General features: G+C 39.9%; 1 protein-coding gene across 1 annotated transcript in view; it reads right to left on the minus strand.

Annotated features, from left to right (window-relative positions):
• CDH9 (cadherin 9) overlaps window positions 1-20,436 on the minus strand; it is a 125,606-nt gene that overhangs the window by 23,941 nt on the left and 81,229 nt on the right. The window contains exons 4-6 of the mRNA XM_030552226.1: window positions 9,862-9,981; window positions 8,430-8,597; window positions 4,462-4,649 (exon numbers count right to left, since the gene is read on the minus strand). Of these exons, the coding sequence (XP_030408086.1) occupies window positions 4,462-4,649; window positions 8,430-8,597; window positions 9,862-9,981 (476 nt within the window). The remainder of the gene's footprint in view (window positions 1-4,461; window positions 4,650-8,429; window positions 8,598-9,861; window positions 9,982-20,436) is intronic.

Here is a 20,436-nt window from a genome sequence, read left to right on the forward strand (position 1 = left end):
TTTTGAATTTCCTTATTATGGCCAGTATTAAGAATACCATGGGAAAAATCTTGTCTAATGGCAATCTGGTACATCAAATTTGAGATGAAACTTGGAAGAAGGGCAGAAAAAAGAAGAGAAATGGTTTTAGTATGGGTGATGTGGGTTTTCTTTAAAGGTTTTATTTGTTTGCCAAACATTAGGTTGGTTTAGCTAGGAGAATAACTAGTGTGTCCATTAATAATTACATCACTATGATAGTGGCTAGCTTGGTTTTATCATTTATATTCTATTCTGTATTTCCTCTCTTACAAAGATGTATATAATTTTTATAGGATTCTAATGCAAATATCCCCCATAAACATGATTTATAAAACTGTATTTATAATCAAGTACTGACTCAATCAGAAGTGCAATAGAATGAATTATTTGGGTCTGAGTTTTTCAAAGATCTTGACTATGATATCCAGCATATTGTTGTATCAAAATAAAATAAGAATGAATTGTTCTAGCTCCAGTTTTAACTTTGAATCAATTATTAGTTATATTCCAAAAAATTACATTAAAATAAGTTAAGGTTGCAAAATCAAGCACTCAAATTTAGGAAGTACTGTAATTAAAGTAGCCCAGGCCACATGTGTTCAGCTCTATTTTGCATAAAAATGTGAAAATAACTTATAATTTTTCCATTTTTTGTCAACTGATTTTATTTTCAAAATGAGACTGCCAATTTTTTATTGGAACCACTTTGCAAAGGTTCTCAGCTGATGAAGCTTAAATGAGTTTGGATTTATGTTCATGCAAGGTTTGGGTTTTAAAGTTTTATTCATATTTATAGAAGTTCACATGTTCAGTAGAAAAATAATTGAGGCTAATGGCTGTAATGGAAAGTATCAGGAGTTACCCCATATGATGTGTCTCACGGACAAACCCAAAGTAGTGCTACAGCCTAAAATGTGTATTCAGATAACATCAAAATAGTTTTCAATATGCTTATCTGGCCAATTTTAAGCCCTAAAGAATCACAGATTGTCTATGAATTCAAGTTTTGTATATTCCTTTTATCCGAGGGTACCTACTGACATGTCATGTAACTGTCAAGGTATGATGGAAACGGCAGATTTCAAGTAGGCTGGAGACAGAGCCGGCTCCAAGATTTTTGTGGCCCCAAGCAAAAAAATTTCCCCGCAGCCCTCCCCCAGCCCTGCCCCAACCTTGTCCCTTCCTTGCCCCATTCCAACCCCTTCCCCAAATCACCGGCCCCGCCTCTTCCTCCGGGCGTGCCACATTTCCCCTCCTATTCCTCTCTCCTGAGAAGCAGACCAGCGCCGCGCTTGGGGGAGGAGACAGAAGTGAGCTTGAGGGAGCAGTTCCTCTGCCGCCCCCAGGGTTACTTCTTGCCACCCTCCCCGTGCCCCCCACCGCTGCAGCTCACCTCCACTCCACCTGCTCCCCTGAATGTGCCACCGCTGCTCTGCTTCTCCCCCTCCCTCCCAGGCTTGCCACAAAACAGCTGATTCATGCGGCAAGCCTGGGAGGGAGGGGGGAGAAGCGGAGCGGCGGCGCACTCGGGGGAGCAGGTGGCAAGTGGCGTGGAGGTGAGCTTGTGGGGGAACAGTTCCTCCCCACAAGGTTACTTCCTGCGGTTCTCCCCTTGCCCCTCACCACTGCAGCTCACCTCCGCTCAGAGCTGGCTTCTGGCTTTTTGCACCCCAAGCCAAAAAAAAAAGAAGCTGGAATGCCCCTTGGAAAGTGCCACCCAAGCACATGCTTGGAGCGCTGCTGCCTAGAGCCGGCCCTGGCTAGAAGTTTGAGCTGAACCTTCCTTGCACCTCTAGAAAAGAGACTCCTCATTGGAGAGACAGGAAGGCTACAGGAGAACAGGCTATCTATACTGAGTTAGTTCTCTTTAAAGGTGTGAGTTCATCAAACTTGTTCACTTCAACCCCTTGCGGACCACACTGCAGAGTTCAGATAATAAACCCCTCCATGTTCTCATGGTTCTACTTCAAAACAATTCTGTGGCACCTTATAGACTAACAGAAGTTTTGGAGCATGAGCTTTTGTGGGTGAATACCCACTTCGTCAGATGCATGTAGTGGAAATTTCCAGGGGCAGGTATATATATGCAAGCAGGCTAGAGATAATAAGGTTAGTTCAATCAGGGAGGATGAGGCCCTGTTCTAGCAGTTGAGGTGTGAAAACCAAGGGAGGAGAAACTGGTCATCAATGTAACGTAGGTACAGAAGGGGCGTGAGTGGACGAGAGCTGAGAAAGCGTTGTTCCAGGTCGGCCATAAAAATATTGGCATATTGTGGGGCCATGCGGTTGCCCATAGCGGTGCCACTGATCTGGAGATATATATTGTCATCAAATTTGAAATAGCTGTGTGTGAGAATAAAGGCACAGAGCTCAGCAGCCAGTTGTGCTGTGGCATCATCGGGGATACTGTTCCTGACAGCTTGTATTCCATCTGTGTGTGGGATGTTTCTGTAGAGAGTCTCTACATCCATGGTGGCTAGGATGGTGTTTTCTGGAAGGTCACCAATGAATTGTAGTTTCCTCAGGAAATCAGTGATGTCACGGAGGTAGCTGGGAGTGCTGGTGGCATAGGGTCTGAGTAGAGAGTCCACATATCCAGACAGTCCTTCAGTGAGAGTGCCAATGCCTGAGATGATGGGGCGTCCAGGATTTCCGGGTTTGTGGATCTTGGGTAGCAGATAGAATAACCCTGGTCGGGGCTCTAAGGGTATGTTGATTTTTTCGGGTGTTAGTGTAGGGAATATCCTGAGTAGATGGTGCAGTTTCTTAGTGTATTCCTCAGTGGGATCTGAGGGAAGTGGCCTGTAGAATTTGGTATTGGAGAGTTGTCTGGCGGCCTCCTTTTGGTAGTCAGACCTACGTTACATTGACGACATCTTCATCATCTGGACCCATGGGAAGGAGACTCTGGAAAAATTCCACCACAATTTCAACAGCTTCTACCCCACCATCAACCTCAGCCTGGACCAATCTCCACTTCCTAGACACCACAGTGCAAATAAGTGATGGTCACCTTAACACCACCCTATACTGAAAACCTACCGACTGCTATGCCTACCTTCATGCCTCCAGCTTCCATCCTGGGCACATCACACGATCCATTGTCTACAGCCAAGCACTGAGGTACAACCATATCTGCTCTAACCCCTCAGACAGAGACCAACACCTACAAAATCTCCACCAAGCATTCTCAAAACTACAATACCCGCACGAGGAAATAAGGAAACAGATCAACAGAGCCAGATGTGTACCAGAAGCCTCCTACTGCAACACAAACCCAAGAAAGAAACCAACAGGACTCCACTGGCCATCACATACAGTCCCCAGCTAAAACCCCTCCAACGCATTATCAGGGATCTACAACCCATCCTGGACAATGACCCACATTTTCACAGGCCTTGGGTGGCAGGCCAGTCGTCGCCCACAAACAACCTGACAACCTGAAACATATTCTCACCAGTAACTGCACACCGCACCATAGTAACTCCAGCTCAGGAACCAAGCCATGCAACAAACCTCAATGCCAACTCTGCCCACATATCTACACCAGCGACACCATCACAGGACCTAACCAGATCAGCCACACCATCACCGGTTCATTCACCTGCACATCCACCAATGTAATATACGCCATCATATGCCAGCAATGCCCCTCTGCTATGTACATCGGCCAAACTGGACATTCTCTACAGAAAAGGATAAATGGACATAAATCAGATATTAGGAATGGCAATATACAAAAACCTGTAGGAGAACACTTCAACCTCCCTGGCCACACTATAGCAGACCTTAAGGTGGCCATCCTGCAGCAAAAAATCTTCAGGACCAGACTTCAAAGAGAAACTGCTGAGCTTCAGTTCATCTGCAAATTTGACACCATCAGCTCAGGATTAAACAAAGACTGTGAATGGCTTGCCAATTACAAAACCAGTTTCTCCTTCCTTGGTTTTCACACCTCAACTGCTAGAACAGGGCCTCATCCTCCCTGATTGAACTAACCTTATTATCTCTAGCCTGCTTGCATATATATACCTGCCCCTGGAAATTTCCACTACATGCATCTGACGAAGTGGGTATTCACCCACGAAAGCTCATGCTCCAAAACGTCTGTTAGTCTATAAGGTGCCACAGGATTCTTTGCTGCTTTTACAGATCCAGACTAACACGGCTACCCCTCTGATTCAAAACTATTGTTTGTGAGAGTGTGTCTTTGATAGACAGCAGCTCTTGAGAATATTGCTTTATGTCAAGTGACATGCGAAGTAAATTCCCCCAAGCCTTGGGAATAACAATAGCTGATGAAGAAAGAGGACAACAAAACCAATACAGCTTCTCAGCAGGTGACCCCAGTTGAGACTTTCCTTTTCCCTCCCCCTTGAGGAAAGAAAAAAACTACCTGGAGTGTTAAGTGTAGTATAAAGAGAGAGAGCAAAAATAAACCTTTTTGATGGTTATAATCCCTTCCTGTGTGTCCTCGTCAGTGATGATATCAAACACGTCTGAGCCATCCCCATTGGAAATGCTATACTCAGTCGCAGCATTTTCACCCACATCGAGGTCATTGGCTTTTATTCTGCCGAGAGGAGTCCCAAGCGATGCAGACTCAGGCGAGCTGAATTGGTAAGTACCTGGAAAAGTTAAATCAAACTTTTTTTAGTCATTCATCTTTCTAAATAATAAATGCCATTTGTTTCCCCTAGATTTTTTTTTAACTTGCCTTGAAAGTTGAAACATTCTAAGAAAAGTGCTCTTAGTCATCAGGAGTAAACTTTAAAACAAAAACGGCTTGACTCTCAATGAAAAGTTTTGCTTTTTTTTTTATGAAAGTGTGACACTTCAAAGGCACTTAGTACTGTATTCTTTATACACTTTTTCTTTTGTACTTCAGATGAAAGGAACATAGATAGAAGTACGATAATACAGCAGTGATTGTGACCCTGAGTAGTTAATGGCTTTATTTATTTTGTCTATCTTCTACATATTTTTTTTCAATGATACCGTCAGTTATTTTTTTTTCTAGGAACCACAGTTTATAAAACAGAATAGATCTGAGGAAGAAACTAAAATACAATAGACAAGGTTTTCTATTCTGAAATTGCCTTAAACAGCTTTAAGTGTGTTTTATGTGAGATATAAGTTTTTCATGGAAACACATAATACAATATATTGCAAAAAGCATTTGAGATATGTAATATTTAATATTCCTGCTAACTGCTTGAACTGTATGAAAGTTGTACAAATGTGTTCAGATTTTTGAATTAATTCACTTTGGACACATTTCATCCCTGATTTCTGTTAATGCTTGTGGAATCAGGTTTTACTAGCCTGGATGCTATTGACAAAGGAATTTTAACCTTGCACATCTTAGTACAGAAGGTAAATTTTAAATGTCTCTTTTCCCAGCAAGTGCACCAAAAGACTAACTATAAAGTTATGCTCCTGCAGAACAGGAATAATATTACATGAGTCCCTTGATAATCACAATCAGGAAATATAACGTGAACTTCAATTCACAAGATACAGGATTAAAATAATTCTTAAAACAGTGTTGGCAAATACTTACTAGTAAGAAGTAGGTCTGAGAAGTTTGCAGACATTTTGCATGCCAATTTGTTGAATATTTGTTATCTGTCATGTGTACAGCTTACTTAGTTACTAGCATCATGCCACTTGTAGCAATTATAAACTGGTACCCATGTAGGATATATTGTGAAGCCTTGCCTGACCAACACAACCTTGGGGAGGGCAGTGTGCCTGAAGAAGGTACAATCCCTATTTGAGTGGTTTAACGAACAGACAGACTGTACAAACTACACCAGCCTATAGCACATACAGCCTATGTCACTTGATGTGACTAGTTCTTCCCTCATGTATCCATAGCCCTTCTCTACCCTCTCATCCATTTTGGGGCACAGTGAGAGAGCAGTTTCTGAGTTTTCCCAAGTACACTGATCATAACAGATCCTTGTGTGGCCTAAAGCAGGTTGAGTGAGTCTCTATGCCCAGTGTCATGCACCTATATCATGATCTCTGACTAATGGAAATGTCTTATATTTAGAGATTTGTGAAAAAAATGGGTGATATAGTATGATGGTGAATTGTATTGGTGCTTAGAAAATCAACCCTATAATTGAAAAATTAGCGGTGGGCTGCAACCAGTGAGACTGCAAAATTCATGTTACTCTCTTACAACAAGCTGAAAACTGTTTAGAAGTTAGACCTAATGACAACCAGCCTTCCAAAGGCTGACCTTTTCCATTTGTAGGCTTATCTAAACTTTTCATCCTGGCAACTGAGCCAGAAATCCTATAAGCACAAACTTTGTCATGACACTTCAGTTTTTCCCTGATGTGAGAAGTCCAGAAATACCAGGGCAATGCCTTCTTTGGGTGAGTTTTATTCTGAAAGCCATCACTGTAATTGAGATAATGTCAGTGACCTGCATATTGTCAGCATATAAGCTAATCAGCTTGGTTTAGGGTATAATTCAGTTCCCGAAGTGTCCATTTTTTCATGAGCACATGGTACAATTCTGTAAGGCTCTTGTCCTTCCTATCATTTATATTGTTCATGGCTCAGGTCTACTAGTTATGTGGGGGCCACTGTACCTTTTAAAAACCAATCCTTACATACTTAGTCCAAGTCACAGTGGCTTCCTGCTAGAGTCTGTCAGTTTTCCTTCTTTCTAGCCCCTTCAATAAATCAAATTATTCTTCAAGCTTTTGGAGTTCATTCCTGTCTCTTTTACATGCAAATTCTTCCTCCCCTTTGGGCCTAATTTCCCTGTATCCTATAGCCTCACATAAACGGAGGTAATTGGGTAGAGGAGGAGGCTAGGCAAAGATTTTCAGAATCAGTCTCCTTGGAAATGTGCTGCAGTTCATGACTGAGTGAGGAGGAATAAAAACCTGTAGATTTTCCATTCATGTCTTGCTTTGTAGGAGGAGCAAGAAACCAGCATCCTGGGAAGCAAGGCAAGAAAGGGGACTGGTCATTAGCAATGTTACAATCACCCCAGTGTGTCCAGCCCAGATAAAGCCTTCCATATCACCTTCTGTGTTTCAGTGAAGTTTAAGCAGTGCACTGCATAGGGCCTTGTATGTGGCCTCTTCACTGGTCTGACTTTCATTCTAATTAAGAGCCTGATCCAAAGCCCATTCAAGTAAGCATAAAGACTCCTACTGATTTCAATAGACTTTAGACTGGTCCTTTACTAACCTTGCAGACTACCAGCAGGAACAAAGGCTCCAGGATTTTAGATGTCAAAGTTACATTACAGCTATTTACTATTACTTAACCTTTATTTTTAGATTGCAACTCCATGTCCAAGTGTGTAATTCAGTGAAAAGAACTATACCTCATCTTTGGATTCAACACCTCCAGTCTGAAAACATCATGGACCATATGCTATTGTGTGTTGTTGGTTTTTTTTATCAGAACCTGTTAAAATCAAATGGGAGTGTTTTGTTTAGAAAGAAGTGGCCTGAGCTTGCTCTGTAAAGCTGGTCATTAGGTCAGCAAACTCATAAGATAATAATCCATTCTGGATTGGGTGACTAGTTATTTTGCTTGTATTCATCACCTTGGTATCTGAGTGCCTTACAAGTTTCCATAAATCCAGAAAAGTGGTCTCTAAATCAGTCTTGATGTTTGTTCAGTCTTTGGTATGTCTGATGAGAGTGCAAGCAAGGATCCCAATCAGAGCCAAAGGCAATAGTAATTGAATAATGTGGATATTTTCCTAGCAGATACCGAACTGAAACTGTGAATTCTTTTCATTAGCTTACCAAGCAGTCATCAAGTGCTGCTTTTAACAACTTTTGATTGCTAATCAGTTTGAGATCAGATTTAAACAAGTAGTCTAGGATTAAAGGGACATCACATTGCACATCCCCTGCACCATCCCACTTTTCCTTGGTTGCCAGTTTTGCAGCCTAAAGGGTTTTCTTTCAAAAATATAATCATGTAAAATATGGGCCAGATTATCAAAATTACTCAACGCATGCAAGTAGGGGCAGATTTTTGAAACGCCCATTATGAGGATTGGCAAACCAGGCCACTTATTTAGATGCCCAAGTGGATTTCATACTGAGCTATTCTGAAAAGCTGACCTTGTATTTTACAATACATTTGCTGTAACTATACATTGTTTCAAGTATAACATTGCAATTACTATGGGTTATTGGCTCCTGTTGAACTTATTTTAAGGGTTTGGGAAGTAAGTTTATTCTGCTAAGGAAGTTTGTATTTTTTTTAAAGTAGACTCCCATGTGCTTTGACAAAGCTGAAGCATAAGCAGACACAGCAGTGCAGCTGTAGATGTGAAAGAAAAGTATCCCAGATGGTGATGGTTAAACAATTTTAAAGAAGCGTTTTGAAACACAGAAGAACTATTAAAGGTTTCATACTCTGGGGGAATCGAGGCGGATTGTCGTTGACATCAGTCAGTGTGATGTTCACCGTAGTGGTCCCTGATAATCCTCCCATCTGGCCTCCCATGTCCTTGGCCTGGATGACCACTTGGTACTGCTCCCTATTTTCTCTGCTCATGTCTGGTAAAGCAGTTTTGATTATTCCTTGGATAAAAGAATAAGAGGGGAGAAAAAAAAACACTTTAATCTCTGAGTTTTAAAATGGATTTATGTAAAATATGTTGTACAGATGTTAATCCCAGGCAAACAAATAAAATTGAAGGTGTATTCAAATAAGGCTTTTAATCCATGACTGATTTAATGTGATTGCAAGAACAGAGAGAAATATAGTAGTGCATGATTCAGTGTTTGGACTGTGCTAAATCCGTATAATTATCCTTTTGATGACAAAAAAATGTTAGGTTTGTTACATTAATGAAAGCTATTCAGCTAATTTCCCTGGCTATTATTTTGATAAGGTTATTCACTCCAACCCTGGAATAGTCTCTGCATTATACCACTTTTTCATTAACAGGGCAGAATTCTGTATTATCCTGGATTCACTGTTTCAAACTTCCATAGATTCACAGGTTTTAACTTCTTCAGAAGAGACCACTGAGATCATCTAGTTTGACCTCCTGCATAACACAGGTCACTGGGTTTCTATAAATTAATTCCCATTTTAGGTCCACTAGCTGTGGCAGAACTAGAACGTAACTTCTAGAATCTTCTAGTTAAACATTTTTTTGAGGAAGATCCCACCACAACTCTTGATAAATTGTTCTGTTAGTAAATTACCTTCACTATTATTTTTTGTGCCATGTTTCCAGTCTGAATTTGTTTAGCTTAAACTTCCAGCCACTGGATTCTATTATACCTTTGTCTGATAGATTGACGAGCCCTGTATTATCAGATTTCTGAACCCAAGTAGATTAGTATAGACTGTGATCAAGTCACCCCTTAAACTTCTCTCTGTTAAGCTAAATACATTGAGCTCCTTGAGTCTTTCACTATAAGTTACATTTCCCAATCTTGTAGTCGTTTGCAGGGCTCTTCTCTAAACCCTCAACATGGACCCCAAAACTGGACACAGTATTCCAGTAGTGGTCTCACCCGTGCCAAAAACAGATATAAAATACCTCCCTATTCCTACTACTTTAAGAAAATAAAACTTACATTTTATGGTGCTGCCTTAAGAGTATGGGGCCATATCACACCATCAGTTTTCAAGCAGAAATCAAGGGGGTCTTCTGCTTAAAACCAGATAGATAGTCCATGTTCATTCTGAGTTTTGGAATATATTAAACAGTACTTGAACAATTTAATTAGTATTTTTATAAAACTGGGTATAAATACTTGAGTGAGAAGGATCTTGATCTCTGTGTGTATTTCTGTAATTATGACAAGTAAGACAAAAAGGGTTGCTGACCTGTCTCTGGGTCCACTGAGAAATATGGTTGTCCCTGGAGGATGCTATACACTACTTTGGCACTGTTTCCATAGTTGGCATCATCAGCATCTGTAGCTGTCACTTGGATAACAGAAGTTCCTGAATAGGAGCAAAACAAAGAATCTGTCATTTGAAAAGAGATAATTTAGATCATAAGACTGATGTATACATTTTTTTTCCTATTTATAAAATATATTTAATGACTAGATGCATAGAACAGTCAAAACCTGCACAGAATACATCAGACTAATCCAGTGTTAACTGTTGCCAGCAAAATAATTCCTTTGCCATGCTAAATTAAAATAAAATTTTAAACAACACATTTTACTCAGAATTAAAACAAAACAAAATAAGCCTCCCTTAAGCCCATCCTTCAGAAAAAGCCTGGGTAAACGGATAGGCCTTGATGCATGATCTGAAAGACCAACACAACATGAGTTTATTGATCAAGGGGGCAGCAAATCCACAATCTGAGGATTGTCCTCTGAAAACACTTTGCTCTCAACTAGGGGCGGCTCCAGGTACCAGCACTCTAAGCATGTGCTTGGGGCGGCAAGCCACAGGGGGCGCTCTGCTGGTTGCCGCAAGGCGGCAGGCAGGTTGCCTTCGGTGGCATGTCTGCGGAGGGTCCGCTGGTCCTACGGCTTTGGCGGACCTCCCACCAGCATGTTGCTGAATCCGCGGGACCTGGGACCTCCCGCAGGCAAGCCGCCGAAGGCAGCCTGCCTGCCGTGCTTGGGGCGGCAAAATACCTAGAGCCACTCCTGCTCTCAACTCTCAAATGGAACATCTCAGCTGATCTCAAATGGTGGCCACAATGATGAGGTGGTCTCTGAGATACAGAGGACCCATGCCATAAATAGCTTTATACAACCAATACATTGAACTGGACACAGATTAAGATTTAAAAGCCTGCGAAACCCAGGTATAAAGTGGCTTCTGTGCAAAGCACTGCTAAGTACTATAAAAGGAACATAATGTTTGTCACTAACTGTTGTTTCTGAGCAGATCAGTAATCCTTTTGGGTGTTGAGGGGGGGAAGGCTGTGGGGGTGAGAAGGGTGGTGGTGGTAACAAATGCATGGATAAATTCAGTGAGTCAAAAATCATTAAGTAAATCATTAACTCTTTGCCAACTGCAGATGGAGAAAAACACCCTTTTGGACACATCTTCTTTTTGGATATCTTGTATGGTCTCCAGATCCTCAATGAGAAAAGGTGTGGGCACACTCCATCCATAAAAGGGGAGATATCACCTCTCTCATTTCCTTTAGTTGTTTTTCCCCATCTTCTGTCTCATCTAGATTGAGCTTTAGTCAACTACCTTCCAGCAAAGCACCTGTCTTGACTAGACATTGGGAAAATGATCACCCACATTATCTGGGATTGATGGAACAGAGGTGTTTTGTAATTCTTTTCAGGGCTTCACATATACATTAAATAAAGGGAATGACAGAGCAGAACCCTATGGTACCCCCATATGGGAAGGTAAGCAGGTCAGATACTATTACTGGGTCTTGTAAGGTTCAACTCTGTTTACCATTTGTGATTTGGCAACATAACCTACTGGTTAGGGCATTGTGGGTGACATGGTAGAAGACGGGTTATTTCTTCCTCTGCAACAAAACCAAGTAGTAAAATTATAAAAATACTTTATGTCACAATCAGTGAAATTCTGAGGAGAATTTCTGCCCCACGCTCTTTAGATTTCTCTTTACCTGCTAAATCTGTCAAAGGTCATCTGTAAACCAAGGTGAGCTGTAAGAATAATGCAGAGGTAGGGGGCATTTAAGGATAACTGTATCAGTAAAGGAGAGAAGATTATGATAGCATCCATACAGTCTGTGGATAAAGTAATCCACAAGGTGAATAATAGTCTTTCGCAGACATATGTAGAATGTAACTGGTCTCATCAGATGCTGAATTAAACAATTAAAATAAGGCCTATGCCACCACAGCAGCTAATATGACCCTTTGTTGAAGGAAGTTTGGTGCTTTACCCCTACCCACCTCCTCCTGCCCCAGTTACAAGGTAAGATCCAGATGTCAGTTCAGGCTGTGTGGATAGAACGCATTCCCAGCTATCAACTGATTTGCATCCCTCTATGCTTTCTACTGTGGCATCTAGGAGTTAAATAAGAACTGTAGAAAAGAAAAACCTTATTCAAGAGGATGAATAACTCTCTGATGTACTTTGTGTTAAATTGTAGTCAGAAACTTTAAACACATATTTACCTTGTTCATCAAATTTGGGTATTGGGGAATCTTTGGTGAAAAGGTAAACCTTGGAGTATAGCTTGAAGATGATTTCCTTAGGGAAGGTGACCCAGAGGTGAGGTCTGGCTTGTGTTGAGAAACTTCACCTTATATCTCTTTTGAGTTTATTTTTGCTCTCTTGGTCATTGGGATAGTCACAACCAAATGGGGAATTTGCAGAAGGAATTGTAACCTTATTCTGCTCAGAGTTTTGTAGACCAGTATCAGAACCTTGACTCGGATCTGATACAAAATGGGGTTCTAGTTCAGTTTGTGGAATACTGGTGAAATATGCTTTCTTCGACTTGTATATTGAGCAGCGGCCAGTTTGCACAATGGTATCAGCTGCTGCTTCCTTGTGAACTAATTGTCTACTTAGGAAAAGTGAATTACAATATCCCAGACTGGAGGGCTGAGTGGCCTCTACAGCAGCCAGAAAGCAAACAAATAAAATAAAAGCCTTAAAACAGAATAAAACCTTTCTTGTGAAAAATTTTGTATCTTTGACATTTTGACCCATTTTGGGACATTTCTTTTATTGAAAAGTGCACATTATGTGGCAAAAAGGGATTCCTCTTTTTTGGGTCAGCTCTAATCAGGAACCTACATGCAAAACATAAATAACCATTGCACAATACAACCCTGCCTCCTGTCACAAAAGCAACCCACTTTCCCCCGCAAAACCTATAATCCATTCTAATAGCATAAATCTCCCACCACTACTATGAAGGCAGTATTGTGTATATATACATATATTTTGTAAATGTAAGGATGATATAATTCTCGTCCTTTCTAGCATATCCTAGGTGTTTTCACTTTTCTTTTTTTCTCCCCAAAGCTTTCTTTTGTATGGTGAAATGAAATGCTATTCTCAATTGCATTACAAGGACTCAAACTGAAGGACCATAAGACAATCTTATCACATAGACAGATGTAATATGACTTAGCTGCTGTATATTTAATCTGTCTGAAATACTGTGTGGAGTAAATGCTCTTGCCACTAAATATAATTAATTTACAATGGTAAAATAATGGTATAAAGTCTAACTGAGAAAGAATGGCTAAAACTGAATAACACTCCTAAGCCTTGCCTTCCTGCTGTTCAGTACTTTGCTACAATAACTTTAGTTTTTGTTTGGTGGTAATTATGCATCTGATGCCCTGCTGGAGAATTTAAAAAACATTATGGAGGGAACAAAGAGCTAGAAAAAACAGAATGATGTAGTTTGAATCGGTGTGCGTACATTTCCATGTGTGTTTATCCTTTCTGGAGACTGGCTCCTCATCCCTTGTCCTCCCAGTAGGTACAGCCTGGGAAGCACTTCTAGCATAGCCCATACCATACCAATGATGAGACAATCAGAGAAGGAAAGTAGTCAAATTAAAGCATCACATTTGGGCCTTTTTTCAGTAATTAAAGAGAGACAATATAAAATCATGATGGGTCTTCCAAAAAAAAAAAATAACTATAACTATATGAGTATTTTTTCATTTTTGTTCAATGTGCTGTAAATATTTACAAGCAGACGAGATGCAGTTCTAAGTTACACTAGCTGCCAATGGTCCCAAAAGACTGAAATAGCAACTGGCAATCAGCACAATGATGGGTTTCTTGCATATGTCATCTTTACTCTGGTTGTACCCTTCTGTGCAGGCAGCAGTGAGGTGTGTGTGGTGGAGCCTATAGGGATACTCATGGTCTGTTGCCAAAATCTGCCATCAGTGGGGCATGAAATCAGGGGTGGCTCTATGTATTTTGCCGCCTCAAGCATGGCAGAAAGGCGGCTTTTGGTGGCACGCCTGCGGGATGTCCGCTGGTAACGCAGTTTGGGCAGTATTCCTGCAGGAGGTCCACCGGTCCTGTGCCTTTGGCATACCCACTGCTGAATTGCCATTGAAACCTCAGGACCAGCTACCTCCTGCAGATGCGCCTATGAAGGCAGTCTGACTGCTGCCTTCATGGCAACCAACAGTCTCCCTCCCCCGCCCCACGGCCCCAGGCACGCGCTTGTTGCACTGGTGCCTGGAGCCTCCCCGGTCCAGTTTGTTTAACTAACAAAGACAAGATGGAAGCTTTTTGGTGACCCATAGTTCCTTCACTTACATCAACAAAAAGGGTCACTGTTGAGAGAAATAGAATGCAGAAAACCCTTTCCATCTCAGGGCTTGGATGCTTAGTCCTTGAGAAGGAAAGTAGCATAGTCCAGGCTGGGACTGTGCCCTAGATGGGAACTGCATTCTACTCCTGATTCTATCACAGACCTGTTGTATGACCTTGGGAAATACAGTTTTCTTCTCTATGCCTGTTGCTTCTCTTATCCTTTGTCTTATTGCTCTGTTTAGACTGTGAAGACTGAAAGATTGTCGACTCCTTCTATGTGTTTGAAAAGCAGCTAGTACAATAGGGCCTCAATCTTCATTGTAGCCTCTAGATTCTACTCTCATAAGAATAAATAATGATCTCTGCAGTGCCCCAAGCCTTTAGCAACCCAGGATATGACACACTGTAATCAGAAATCAGCCCTGAATCTCTAACATGGCAGTGCAAATATCTTGCACTATTATTAGGACACCAGACTGGCCTTACATTTGTTTGATGTGAGGACATTTTAGTCAGCTGAGAAAACTCATGTTTGTGTGTTGATAAAGCCTGGTTCTGTAAACATTAATATAACTGTGGCAAATAGTCATTTTCTATGTGACTGCTGTAAATAAAGATGTTATTGGGAACTAAAATTTACATTAATTTAATGCGTGATTCATGAAAGCATTTTGCTGCTGTAGTAGTTAGATACTGTGGACTTTGTCTGTGGAAAAGATAATAAAGAGCTGTAATTTGAAAGAGAAATCCAAAGTCTGAAGCAAAAGGCGATGCAGCAAATTCCATGGTTATCCTGGTCATCTGCATTGTGAAATTATACCAGCCACACTAAGGTTTGTTTTTTCAAAAGAACAAAATAGTTAGCTACTATTGAGCCTAGATGATTGGAATAGAATTTTAAGTAAGCAATCATTCTAAGAACTCACCCTACTATTAGATTTAGACATTTTATCATCAAAAGTCTTTACAAACTTTGGCTTCAGTCCTGCTAATGGTCCACATATATTATCTCCCACTGAGAGATGGGGGTACTCAGTGCAAAAGCAAATCAAGCCACCTATTGATTGCGGGACAGGCAATCCTGTCATAAAACTGCTGAATGGGCTTGAACACGTTATTTCATCTCTGTTTCCCATCCCATCATTCATCTGTCTTGTTTATTTAGGCTATAAACTCTTTGAGGCAAAGATCTCTCTCCCTTTGTGCTTCTACAGTGTCTAGCACAATAGGGGCCCAGTATTGGTTGTGGCCTCTAGGCACTACCATATTATAAATAATGAAAATCTTGTTTAGGTACTAACATTTGAAAATGTGGGTCTGACATACTTACCGAAGGGCACATAAAAAGCAACAGAGTCCTGTGGCACCTTATAGACTAACAGAAGTATTGGAGCATGAGCTTTCATGGATGAATACCCACAAAGAGCACATAGTGAATCAGTGTCAGAATCAAGAGCTGGATAACATTTTTCAAAAGTGCCTAAATGTAATTTTTAACAGTTACTTTTAAACTCAGGAGTCTAATGCTACGTGTACGCTATGAGGCAGTAATGTGATGCCTAGCTCATGTACACATATTCACACTAGCTGTCGTTGAGTTAATGTAAGGGTATGTACGAGAGCTGGGAATCACACCACAACTCATACTGTAGACATAGTCTAAAAGTATGTCTAAACTAGAGCTGGAAGTGTAATTTCCAGCTCGGATAGACATATCAGTGCTAGCTCCAGTCAAGCTAGCATGCTAAAAATTGTAGCATAGCCATGGCTGCATGGGCAGCAGGAACAGAATAGCTGCCCTGAATACATACCTAGAGTTTCAAATGAGCTACACTGCTATTTTTAGTACATTTGCTTGGTTAAAGCTAGCACTGGTCTGTCTACCCAAGTTGGAAATTACACTTACAGCTCCTGTGTAGACATACAGTAAGTCTCATTGTACGTCTGTGAGACTTTTACTCTGAGTGCCTTAGTCACTTTGAAAATAAGACTTAGTCCCTTAAATCATTTAGGCTCTTTTGAAAATGTCATCCATGTGCCCAGGAGTTCCTGGTTTCCCAGTCCTGTGCTTGAACTATAAAGACTCTTCCTGTGCTGAACTGCCCTTACCCAATCTGCTATATTAAAGAGGTTTGGATTATTATATGGGTGTTATGAGGCAATGAACCTTCTGATTTGCTTCTCCAGTACATTGCACTATTTGTCATGCACTATTTAACATTTGCCGTGGGGCTGAGTGAAGTAGTTATGATTGGGACAGCCTTGTAACAGGAAGGTCTTGAAAATCTGTGAATTACTGGCAACCTTGATATTTTATACACTGCATTTGCATGCATCCGTGAACGCTTCAAGTTGGCAGGTATTTTGACAAAACAAATTATATTTGGGTGGCAGGTATTTAAAATGTTTTAACACACGCACAACTATTGTACAATGTGCAACATTCTTATTCTCAAAGGGCTTGATCACACTTGTTCTTAATCTCAAAGCACCTTTTATATATATAGATAGGAGGTTAATAGAGACAGCTAGCTGAAAATTGATTTGAGAAATATTTTGATATGAGGTCACATAGTAAACTAAATATGCTTTTGGAGATTGCCATGGTTGTGAAAAAAGCCACTACTATTCTTGGATTCAGAGACAGGGTGAGCACATGAAAGCCAGCAATGTCACATTCAGAGCTGTATGGGAACTGGAATTTCCATTTTGAAGGATTTTCACAATTTTGAAATTTGTGTTAATTCTGAATTGGAACAAATCAAAGAATTTTGAAATTTTCTGCAAAATTAATTTTTTTGTGTTTGTTTTGGGTCAGTTGAAATATTTAGTTTTGAGAAAATCAAAATGTTTTGTTACGTTTTTGACGTTTTTATTTTCAGTTATAATGTATAATATAATATAAATAATCTAATCTAAAATAAACTTTGAAACAAAAAGTTATTTCAATACATAAATTCAAATGTTTTGTTGCAATAAGTTCTGATAACCTCTAACCAGAAACAGAATGGAACATTTAGATCATATCAGAACCATTTGTTTAGATTGTTTTAAATGACGTTTCATCAAAATCAACAGGTTCCCACAGAATGTTTTGATTTTAATTAATCAGCATTTTCTGACAGAGAAAAAATTTCCCATTGACATTTTTTCCATCAGCAATAATGCTGCTCTAGATAGGCTTGATGCAACCTCAGTTGGAATTTTGGTCATGTAGTGCTATTATAAAATATGAGCCATTTATGTCTCATGTCATAAGAACAGTATAGAAAAGCTAAAGACAATAAAATTTCTGCCAACAAAGCAGATACAAGGATGAAATTACAGACACTAATTATTTAGGATCAGATTCATTCCTGATGTGACTATATAAATATCAGTGGAGTTGGGATTAGGAGTTTGACGCATGATCTCAAAAAGAGAAAACTCAAGGGAGAACATGATTACAGAGTGTATACAATATAAATGAAAGAATAGAATTTATTCAGAGCTGTAAGAGATGGGAACATTAAGCTGTGCAAACAAGTGGTTCTTGGGCTAAATCCTGAGATATTTTGAATAGAGATTGCATTTTTTGGATTGTGGGCCTTTCCAAATAATAATAATAATAATAATAATAATAATAATATTTTGTGTTGACCCCAAAACTGAGGGGCTGAATGCATTTCAGGTTCAATGAAATGTTGTGTTTGACCCAAACCAAAATGTTCCATTTTTATTTTGAAGACAGATTTGCAGTAAATTTTGAAAAGAAAAGTCACTTTGAGTCAGAAAATCAAATGTTTCATTTTGAAAATGTCAAAACAAAACATTTCAGTTTTTTTGGGGGAAGGACATTTTTTGATTGTAAAATTCAGCAAAAGTGACTCAGATGAATCTAATCTGCTTTTTGGGGGGAAAATGTTTTGGGCAAAAAGTTTTACTCAGATTTAATACTGAGCACTTGAATTTCCTACAGATTTTATGGGGAGTTTCAGATGCCCAGCACCTCTGTGTTTGACCTGTTAAGTGTGAAAGATACAGGCCCCTTGAATGAACTGCCAAAAGAAATGGTGGAAGCACTCTAACTGCAGATGCTCAGGAATAGGATAGATAAAACATTATTGAGAATAATATAGCAAGTACTCCTTCAGATAAGCTGTGGGGGGTCAGACCAGATGATCCAAGTGAGCCCTTTTTTACCTTTCTGACTCTGATTCTAGGAAGACGGTGCACCGTACTATAGACAAGGGGGAAATTTCACTGTTTTATGGAACGCATGCTGAATCACCATCACTAAAGACCATAGAAGCATATTCGTGCAATAATTATTTTGCTGCATTCCTACAATCTATTTACTAAATTTACTCCTATATTGGTTTTGTCTCTGCACGCTTCATTGTGGAAAACTATTATATTAAATAAAATTAAAGAGTGTGCTAAACTAAAACTGTTTTAAAAATGAAAACAGGCTAATCTAGCAACAGAAAACCCAGCAATGTAAAGACTTTCAGATTTTCCCCTTACTTTCAAAGCCATTTTAATGTCTGCATTAGGAAAAAGAGCAAGATGGACTATGGGGAGAGATTTTCCTTTCCAATGCTTACTACAGTTAGGTCAGCATGGTTTTGTTGCAGCAGACCTGCTGCCAGATTCTGACACCATCACTAAAACCACATAGCACCTTACTCTCTGAGTAGCAATCAATGAGACTGCTATTGAAAAAAAACATTCTACTCAACTTAAGTGAGGATGTCAGAATCTTGGCTCTTTGTTTCTATACTGTGATTAGTCTATTTGATGTGTCCTTTATCATCACTGAACACTGAACATTGTGTTCAAAGCATCTTTGTCTATGCCGTATTGTGTGTGATGCTTCATTATGTTAATTTATATTGTATTCAAATAAGCTATAGCATATTGTTTTGCACTGCACTAAAAAACGGATCTTATTTGCACGCTTTGGAAATATTCTAATTGTAGGCGAAGTCTGGTGGAAGGAGATTGCGTTTGTATTCTGCTTACAAAACAGACCCATTTGATATGCTTCATTTTAACATGCTGTTAGACAATAGGCCTGACATTTTCAAACTTGGATACCTAAAGTTAGCCACTGAAATTCATACTCAGGCACCCAAAATAAGTGGCATTATTTTTCAAAATGGCTGAGAAACTTTAGTTTCCATTTGACTCCAGTGGAAGTTTTGCCTAAGTAAGGATTGCAAGATTTGCCCCAGGCTTTGAAGGATGGAGAATAAAATGTGAACTATAATTAATGAATATATACACGTGTGTGTGTGCATGTGTGTATACCTAATATAAATGTGTTTTTATCTTTTTTTGGAATTAGTTTTTGTATTCAAATATATTTAAAATTGGACTAATCAGTTCCAGTTTGTGCCAGAAACCTACTACCAACTGCTGCTGAATCAAAATGCAGGGAGCCCCATGCAGAAAGGAATGTTTCCAAAGTAAACTTTGAAGCAGGTTAGAATTAAGTTTCATAAAGTGTTTTTCTGTCCTCTAGGGCTAAATTATGAATTTATGTGGTGTGGAGTACTAGGAAAGGGGAAGACTCTGTGCTCCAGAGAGGGAGACATTTTGTTATTGGTGTAATATTTCCAAGCGCCCCTAGACAGCATGGTGTCTTTCTATCCTGTTGTATTTCTTGAATGGTCCTGTTGTTGCTGTTCGATGGGGTATGACTCACATATGCCTCTCTCAGACATGAGTGATTAGCACTGCAGGCAGTGGTAACTGATCCCAACAATTGCAATCTCCAGCATCTGCAGCCCAGTAATGGCTGTTCTCTGCATGGTTACATTGCATTGGGGGTAGGTAAATTGCTCCTTACACTCTCACCCCTCTGGCATATATCTCCCCTTGAACAAGCTTCACTGGAGCCATTATTTGAAACACCTTGTGAAACAACGGGTTAACTAGTTGAAGTGCAATTATTATATAAGGAAAACCATATTTGTTATGGTGCTGATAACAGATCACAGTCTTGGACCTTAAAACGTGTCTATAGTGCAAGAGAAAACATTGGCCAGAACAATGAATCTGTCCCTTACTATTTTCAGAGTACCTATGGGATTTTTACCTCTGTATCAATCAGAAAGGGAGAGAAGGAACCTTGATTTAACATCTTATCCAAAGGATGGCATTGCTAACAGTGTGGAATGTATCCCCTAGTATCCCTCTGCAGTGTCAGCATTA

Source organism: Gopherus evgoodei, chromosome 2, assembly GCF_007399415.2.
Source record: "Gopherus evgoodei ecotype Sinaloan lineage chromosome 2, rGopEvg1_v1.p, whole genome shotgun sequence".
In the NCBI taxonomy this organism is placed as follows: Eukaryota; Metazoa; Chordata; order Testudines; family Testudinidae; genus Gopherus; species Gopherus evgoodei.